The 9,691-nt window shown below is 31.8% G+C and overlaps 1 protein-coding gene across 1 annotated transcript; it reads right to left on the minus strand.

Annotated features, from left to right (window-relative positions):
- Window positions 1-7,895: 7,895 nt before the first annotated feature.
- Window positions 7,896-9,329, minus strand: LOC143033550 (zinc finger BED domain-containing protein 5-like). The gene is made up of 3 exons (XM_076199043.1): window positions 8,838-9,329; window positions 8,121-8,707; window positions 7,896-8,010 (listed from the first exon to the last, which is right to left on the minus strand). The coding sequence occupies exons 1-3, from the start codon at window positions 9,327-9,329 to the stop codon at window positions 7,896-7,898; spliced, it is 1,194 nt and encodes a 397-aa protein (XP_076055158.1).
- Window positions 9,330-9,691: the final 362 nt, after the last annotated feature.

Consider the following 9,691-nt stretch of genomic DNA (forward strand, 5'->3'; position numbering starts at 1 on the left):
GTTAAAGGTAACTTTAATGTTTAGAAATAATGAGAAGTGTGGAATATACTAATAACGATAAGTTTAGAAGGTTCTACTAATGATAACTTTATTTTGTACTAATAATGACAAGTTTAGCATATAAGTTTACAAGGTACTATTAATAATAACTTTAACTTGTATTAATGAATACAACTTTAAGGTATAATGACAAGTTTAGAATATAATAATAACGAGTTTAGAATATACTACTAATAATAAGTTTAGAATATACTAATAATGAAAGTTTAGAATATCCGAACAATGACAAGTTTATAATACTAATTATAACTTTAATGTGTAGTTATAATCACAAGTTTACAGTATTTTAATAATGACATGTTATATTAATGATGACGTTAATATGTAGTAATAATGACAGGTTTGAAATATATTAATAATGCAAAGTTTAGAATATACTAATAATAGCAAATTAGAAGATGCTATTAATGACAAGTATGATATAAGTTTTCAATGTACTAACAATGACATGTTTAGAAGACACTACAGATGATAACTTTAATGTGTACTAATACTCATAAGTTTAGAATAGACTAATAATGACAAGTTTAGAATAATGGTAAACTCGGTATATAATATTATTACCATGTTTAGAATATACTAATAATGATAAGTATAGAAGGTCCTAGTAATGATCATTTTAATGTATACTAATAAAGTTTAGAATAACAAGAAAGATATGTTTAGTATATACTAATAATGATATATTTCGAATTTACGGACAGTGACAACTTTAGAAAGTATTGTTATTGATAACTAATGTGTACCAATAATGACAAATATAGAATATGCTCATAATGTCATGATTAGAATACACTAATAATAAAAAATTTAGAAGGTATTATTAATGATAGATTTAGTATGTACTAATAATAACGAGCTTAGAATATACTAAGAATGACAAGATTAGAATAATGACATGTTGAGAGTATACTAATGATATGCTTAGATGATATTTATGATAACTTTAATGTTTACAATATATTAATAATGAAAAGTTTAGAAATTACTAAAATTACAACTTTAGAAAGTTCTATATATGATAACTATAATTTGTACTAATAATGACAAGTTTAGAACGTACTAATAAAGACAAATTTAGAATGTACTTTAAATAAAAACTTTAATGTCTTCATATAATTAATGTTTGGAATATACTAATAATGACAAGTTTAAATGCACTATTAATGATAACTTTAATATGTACTAATAATCACAAGTTTACAATATTGTAATGAAGAAGTATTCTATGAATCCCTCCAGAATTCATAAGTTTCGACTTACCATACGCCGAAAATGTAGTTATCATGGGTGATCTGAATGGACACATCGAAAAAGATCGCAAAGGATTTGGTACGGGTAGAAAAGCATACAGCAAAAATACACCGACAAGCCCATAATTCACCTTAAATCACATAAGATTATTCAGAGATGTAAAAAACATAATATTGATGTCATGCAGTTCAGACCATAGGCTAGTTGTTGGGCAAACTGGAACATGCCAAATCAAAACCTCTGAAGAGTATAGCCATAAACCGATTTTTGAACAAATATATTTCAATGCAGATTAAGAGAAAATAGAACCGAAGATGCTGGAAGAGAAGGTTTGGTAGGTCGCCTTCCATTCGGCGATTACAAGACTTGACAAAGAAGTTATGCAATACTTATACAGTTGAAAGAAAAAATGAACACTCTAATGCAGCGTTTCTCAACCTTTATACCCTTGTGTAACCTTTAGAATAAATTACCAAAAAAAAACTCTTTCTCATTTTAATTTCATCGTAATAATAGGTTACAATATTACAATAACCAAGAATATATCGTGCGTGTTTAGTTATATTATGGATATGAAATTGAATAAAAAATCAAAAGTGCATTAGCTTATCTCACTTGTTCTCGCGTAACCCTGGGATCATTTCGGAACCCTGGTTGAGAAACTCTGCTCTAGATCGAAAATAGTAAAGAAGCTGTCAAAATAAATAAATGAATAAATAAATAAAAATATATAAAGATAAGAAATCAAAAACAAAAATTCTGAAAATGGATGAGCACGAAGAGAATAGAAGGTAAAGAAAATTATGTTCAAGCTAGAAGATAGGCAGAGAGAGTGAAAAATAAGTATCATTACTAATTAACTAATGGTTAAATGGATTTTTATCATGATGACACAAGCAGTATTTGGAAAACGCAAAGTTGGAAGCTGATAAATCAAAAGCTTTTAATCTTATCCGGACCAATAATATTCATTCTCACATTTGCCATTTGCCCTTTCATAGTACCCGAGTGTATTCTTGGAATCATAGTCGTGTCAGTAATCTCGTGAACATTTTACTAAAGAATAGTTGTTAAACACTACAGTCATTCCTATCATACTTTGCTTTCTTTGTCTTTATAGAATCTTAGAAAACTTCAAATTTTATGGGTAACTATAGTATTTGACATTTCTGCGTATTTCCCAGAATTGACCATGACCAGTTCTTCTAAACCTGGAGGGTTGGGATATACGACTTTTTTTCCTAAAATACAACTTAAATGCAACCAATGTTTGATTGAAATAGCATATGTAAATAAAGCTCAAGTAGGAGATTTCACAAAAGCTCTCGATCAAATTTTCAAATTCTCACAAGAGAATGAGAGGAGGTTAGGAAAAGAAGTGTGTGTGTGTGTGTGTGTGTGTGTGTGTGTGTGTGTGTGTGTGTGTGTGTGTGTGTGTGTGTGTATGTGTGTGTGTATGTATGTGTTTGTGTGTGTGTGTGTGTGTGTGTGTGTGTTTGTGTGTGTGTGTGTGTGTGTGTGTGTGTGTGTGTGTGTGTGTGTGTGTGTGTGTGTTTGTGTGTTCACCTCGGATCTGCTGCAGTCTCTGTCGAGACAGCCAGACACCACCCTACGGCAGTGAGCTCAGAGCTCATTATTTGCCGATCTCTGGGTAGGTCTGAGACCACTCACACACCACACACCGGGACAGCAAGGTCACAACTCTTTAACTAACGTCCCGTATCTACTCATTGCTAAGTGAACAGGGGTTACACATGAAAGGAGACAAACCCAACTTATCTCCGCCCGGCCGGGGAATCGAACCCCTGTTCTCTGGCTTGTGAGGCCAGTGCTTTACCAATCCGCCACCGAGCCGTGTGTGTGTGTGTGTGTGTGTGCGTGCGTGTGTTTATGTGTGTGTGTATGTGTGTGTATGTGTGTGTGTGTGCGTGTGTGTGTGTGTGTATGTGTGTGTATGTGTGTGTGTGTGTATTCACCTCGGATCTGCTGCAGTCTCTGCCGAGACAGCCAGACACCACCCTTCGGCAGTGAGCTCAGAGCTCATTGTGTGTGTGTGTGTGTGTGTGTGTGTGTGTGTGTGTGTGTGTGTACACATTAAAGTTTTCATTAACAGTACCTTCTAAACTTATTATTACGTGTCATTATTAGTACACCTTAAAGTTATCATTAATATGCACTTTTAAACTTATCATTATTGCTATATTTTAAACATGTCAATATTAGTTTCTTCTAAACTTGTCATTATTTTTTATTCTAAACTTCTTATTATTACGTGTCATTATTAGTACACATTAAAGTTATCATTAATAGGATCTTTTAAGCATATCACCATGGCTATATTTTAAACATGTCAATATTAGTTTCTTCTAAACTTGTCATTATTTTTTATTTTAAACTTTTTATTATTTGTATATCATAAATTTCTCAGTATTAGTACATTGCAAATTTATCATTATAAGCACTTTAAACTTGTCATTATTAGTATATTCTAAACTTGTGTTACCATAGTCACCCCCCTGGTGCTAATTACATTCTCTATTTTTCTATATGATGGAGCAGGCCTGCTAATGTTTATATACAGACGCGAATTCACGGTCTGATATTAAAGTGTTTTGGATAAAATGTATCTAGAGATACGTTTATACTTTTGAGATCCACGGTGCTCTAGTTACGTAAGAATTTATAGAAATACATATTGTAATTGCTTTTGATGTATGATCCATGTACGGTGTGTATTTTACGATATTGAACGTGTCGTTAGGATGATGCCAAGATTGTTGGAACCGTGGTGCCAACTCAAACGCTTAGAACAATGAAAGAGTTGTTCTTTCTGTCTCTTTCTCTGCTGCGTGAAAATGGAGATGGACATGTAGCCCTTTTGCTGGGGGAAGTAATAGTTGGGAAAAGAATAAATGGGAGGAATAACGGGAATAGATATAATGGAAAACACGCAGGAGGGAGAGAGCAATGATTTCTGGTAAGTTATGACTGCATATCTTGGTAGGATGTATGTTATTTGAGATGATTAGCAATGATCCAATTTTCATGTGTTTATAGGAGCAGAACTTGTTCGAAGTGGTTAGATAGAGATAATATAATTTGTGCGTGTTTGTAGAACTGTGATGATAATAGGAATTGGTGTTTTAATTGCATGGAATGTAATATGATGACTATGTTGATGTAGAGGCAGTAGCTCAACTGAGTAGCAGTGGAAACATTGAATAATTACCTCATATGATAAGAATGTGCTGGATTTTGAGATGCAATGATAACTGTGTTCATTTAGTTCTGTACTATTAGGCTTATTCAATATAGGTATAGAGGAAATTACCTACTATCTTTTTGTACCCTCCATTTCTTATGATAATTAATGTGGGATGATAATTTTTCCCAACTGAAAGGGGATAAGATATATTCACAGAAGGAAGTGTGAAGAAGGAAATGAAATAGATATCCGTTTATTGTCACTCCACCTTTAAGGGATGAGGCAAGATCTGTTGTTGTCCTCCTAGATCCTTTATTTACTAACTAATTGCTTTAAGGTTAGAGGTGGTCACGTGACACTTGTCATTATTACTAAGCTATCATTAGTTATCATTAATAGTTCCTTCTAATATTGTCATTTTTAGTATATTCTAAACATCTCATTCTTGGTACACATTAAAGTTATCATTAATAGTACCTTCCCGATCTTTATTTGTAAATCCTAAACTTATCATTAGTAATTATTAGTTCATTTTCAAGATACTATTATTAGTACCTTTTACCTGACATTACTAGTACACATTAAAGTTATTATTAGAAGTACATTCTAAAATTGTCATTATTAGCTTATTCTAAATTTCTTATTATTAGTATATTCTAAACTTTTCATTTTGAGAACACATTAAAGTTACTATCATTAATAATATTTTCCAAACTTTTCAATATTAGTACATTCTAAACTTGTCAATAATAGTACCTTCTAAATTTCTCATTACTATATTCTAAACTTGTCACTATTAGTACACATTAAAGATATTAATAGTACCTTCTAAACTTGTTATCATTACCATATTCTAAACTTTTTATTATTAGTACATATTAAATTCATCAGTTGGAGTGCATTCTAAACTTGTCTTTATTAATATATTTCAAACTTGCTTATTATTAGTACAAATTAAAGTTATCTTCAACAGTACATTTTAGATTTGTAATCATTGGTATATTCTAATCTTTCAATTATTAGTACACATACCTGTACCTTCTAAATCTCTCATTATTAGTATATTGTAAACTTCTGATTATTAGTACACATTAAAGTTATTATTAATTATATCTACTAAATATCTTATTATAAGTATATTGTAAACTTCTGTACACATTAAAGTTATTATTAATAATACCTTCTATACTTGTCAAAGTTACATGCATTATTAACTTACTTTTTAAAAATTTCATTATTAGTATATTACAAACTTACCATTATTAGTATATTTTACATTTTTCATTATTAGTACACATTAGAGTCATTGTTAGTACACATAAAATTTATCATTTACTGTACCTTGCATTATAAGTATATTGTAAACTTCTCATTATTAGTACACTTTAAAACTATTATTAATGATAGTTATAATAACTTGTCAAAGTTGATGTTTATATATTTTTTAAACTTGACATTATTAGCATATTCTAAATTTGTCATTATTAGTGCACATTAAAGTTATCATACAATAGTGCCTTCTGAACTTGTCATTATTAGTATATTCTAAACTTGTTATTACTAGTACACGTTAAAGTTATCATTAATAATACCTTCTAAACTTGTCATATTTAGATTATTATAAATTTGTCCTTATTGATACACATTATTAGGATATTCTTGAGTTGTCATTATTAGTATTTTCTAAACTTGCCATTATTAGTACAAATTAGATCGATAATGAATTCCTTCTAAACTTCTCATTTTTTGTGTTAGTACACATTAAAGATTTTAGTAATAGTACCTGCTAAACGTTATACGTTTTTTCTAAACTTCCCATTTATATTATAAATCAAAACTTTCATTAATATGTAAACTTGTCATATTCTAAACTTTTCATTATCATTTCACATAGAATTTATCTGTAATAGTGTCTTCCAAACTTGTCATTATTAGTATATTCTAAACTTCTCATTGATAGTATATATTTAACTTATCACTATTAATAGACATCAAAGTTACTACTAATAGTACCTTCTAAATTTGTCATTATTAGCTTGTCGTTATTAAGCTAAGCTTGTCATTATTAGTACAAATTAACGTTATCAATTATAGTACCCTCTAAACTTACCCTTATTAATATATTGTACTTTGTTTATATTAGTACACATTAAAGTCATCGTTAACGGTACCATATAAAAGTTGTCATTAAGGTACCTTCTGAACTTATCTGTACATTACAAAAATGCTATTATTATCATTTTAGTTTATATTAAACTAGTCATTAGTAGTATATTGTAAACTCGTAGGTATTTCTATATTCTCAACTTCTCATTATTAGTATACCTAAACGTTTCATTATTAGTACACATTAAAATTAGCATTAATGATACCTTCTAAATTTGTCATTATTAGTATATTTTGAACTTGTCATTATTAGTATATTCTAAACTTGTCATTCTTAATATATTATAAAATTCTAATTAACAGACAAGTCTAGAATATACAAATAATGACAAGTTTATGATGTATTATTGATAACTTTAATGAGTACTTATAATAACAAGTTTAGGATATACATACAATGACAACTTTAATATATACAAATAATGAAAAGTTCATAAGTAACCATTAATGATAAATGTGTATTAATAAACAAGTTCATAATGTGATAAATATAACAAATTTAGAACCTAATAATTAGGACATGTATATTAGGTACTATTAATGACAATTTTAATGTGTACTAATAATGAAAAATTAGGAATATACTATTATTGACAAGTTTAGAAGGTAGTATTAATAATGAGATTAGAATATACGAATAATGACAACTTTGGAAGGTGCTGCTAATCATACTAACAAGTTTAGAATATGATAATAATGACAAGTTTAGAATAATGACAACTTTAAAATACACTACTATTGCCATGTTTAGAATATATTTAATAAGCACTAATAATGAAAATATTAGAACATGTCCTACGAACTACTATTTTTTTCACGCCCCCTTGCATATATAGGTAAATATTATTCTCTAATTTAAAAATAGAATAGAAACGGCAATGTATTTTAATCCATTTATTAAGTATAAATTACAATAATTTGATATTTGACACTTTCGAATAGGTACATGATTAATGAGATATTTGGCACTGTTTCTTAGCTACCAGATCTAGAATACGCGGTCGATGCTCGAGAGTGCACAACGCAAGTCGCCTTCAACGTTGAGGCGGTTTCTGTACTTAGTCTTGATAGAAACGAGCGTGGAAAATGCCGTTTCACACATGTATGTGGATCCAAACATTGTTAGAATCCGAAGAGCCTGGTGTGAGGTCAAAAGGTAAACATGAAGGTATTTGACCCAGAAAGTCTCCAAATCCATATCTTTGAAGTCTTATTTAGCTGTGGAGTCGAACTTCAACTCTAGGAACTCTTCTTGGACTTCACATTGAAATGGATTCCTGATGAATTTCCATGCTTCACGCTTGTCGTCTATATCTGGGAAGTATCTGACGAATTCCGATTTCAAGTCACTTAGATGAGTGATTATTTGCTCTTTTAACTCAGAGTCGAGGTAACTGTCAGCGAGAGCCGTATCTAAGTTTCTAAAACTGGCTACATTTCCCTGTAGAATTCGACATTTCCAAAGATCGAGTTTGGCCATGAAGGTACGAATGGTGTCATGGTGCACGAGGATATTGATGTTTTTCCTTGTAGTTTGAGGTTCACAGCATTCAATGCCTCAAAAATATCCACCAGGTAGGCTAAGGTTGCATGAAAGCCTTCAGACTGAAATTTGTCATAAAGGTCTACTTTCTGCTGTGAATCTAGAAATATTTCTACTTCTTCTCGTAACTCATAAAGCCTTCCAAGCATATTTCCTTTTGACAACCATCGCACGTTCGTGTGAAAAAGCAAGGCTTCATGTTCGGATTCCATATCCTTACACAGCAGTTTAAAAAGACGACTGTTCAAGGCTCCAGCTTTGACAAAATTGACAATCTTGATAGCCACATTCAAGACGTCCATCATTTCAACAGGCAAAGTTCTGGATGCTAAGGCTTCCCGATGAAGTATGCAGTGTGTACTCATTACGGAAGGATTTCTTTCTTTCACCTTTGTGACAAACCCAGACCGTAAACCACGCATGGCTGGTGCTCCATCAGTACACACTCCTACCAGCGACTCCCAAGAAAGCTGATTTTCCTGGAAAAAAAATCTGATATAACATCAAAAATAGCTTCTGCTGTTGTGAAACTTTCCATCGGGTGACAGAACACTGATCGACATCGGTCGTTTCATCACACTGGATGGCAAAAACAGGGGAGGCTCTTACTTGGTCGAGAGTCTGAACTTTGATATCTTGAGATAATTCATCTATCCTTTTCTTGACTGTATAATTTGACAGAGAAATCTGGGAAAGCTTATTTGCACTATCTTTCCCCAAAACGAGTTCTGCTGCAGATAATATACTTGGTTTTATGAGAGACTCTCCAATGTTATGACTCTTCTTGCTCTTTGCAATCAACATAGCGATCTCATAGGAAGCCTCAACAACCTTTGAAGATTGCTGCCGAAATGACCCACTGTCGTCCAGTTTAGCTCGCTTCAAGGTGTCTTTTTTAGTTTCAAAGAATGCCTTCGGCTTGTCAACTAAAGCAGGATGTGATGTCCTCAAGTGGCGTTCCAGGCGTGAAGGCCACATTCCATCATTGCTCAGAGTCTTGTAACATATCACACACTGTGGAACCTCGGTGTCACCCTTTTGGAGAGACACAAATCCAAATCGAATGTAATCTTCAATGTACTTCCGTTTCTTAGCACTCATTGCAACATACTTGATGTTTTGTATCTATGTAAATATGTAGAACAAATGAGGCCAACACAACAATAAGCAATAATCACACAACGACTGGTGAAATGCAATTGTCTCAGTCCCACCGTCCCACACATTGATAGCATCGCGCGAGAATTTACTAGCCAATCAGCTTCCGTCTTATCATGACGTCATCGTACGATTCAACCGACGAAGACAACCTCGGAAGAAACGCTCTGCCTAAACGGGTTTCACTCTAACGGTTCATTAGTAAGAAAGAATTCTGTAATAATTCATATGCTTATGCTTATAGTACTGGTCCATGCTGTTGTAAAAGTAATCACTAACTGGAAAAACTTATACTTTTCACCCGA

This window comes from Oratosquilla oratoria, chromosome 16 (genome assembly GCF_046742065.1).
Source record: "Oratosquilla oratoria isolate Oo_2021 chromosome 16, ASM4674206v1, whole genome shotgun sequence".
Taxonomy (NCBI): domain Eukaryota; kingdom Metazoa; phylum Arthropoda; class Malacostraca; order Stomatopoda; family Squillidae; genus Oratosquilla; species Oratosquilla oratoria.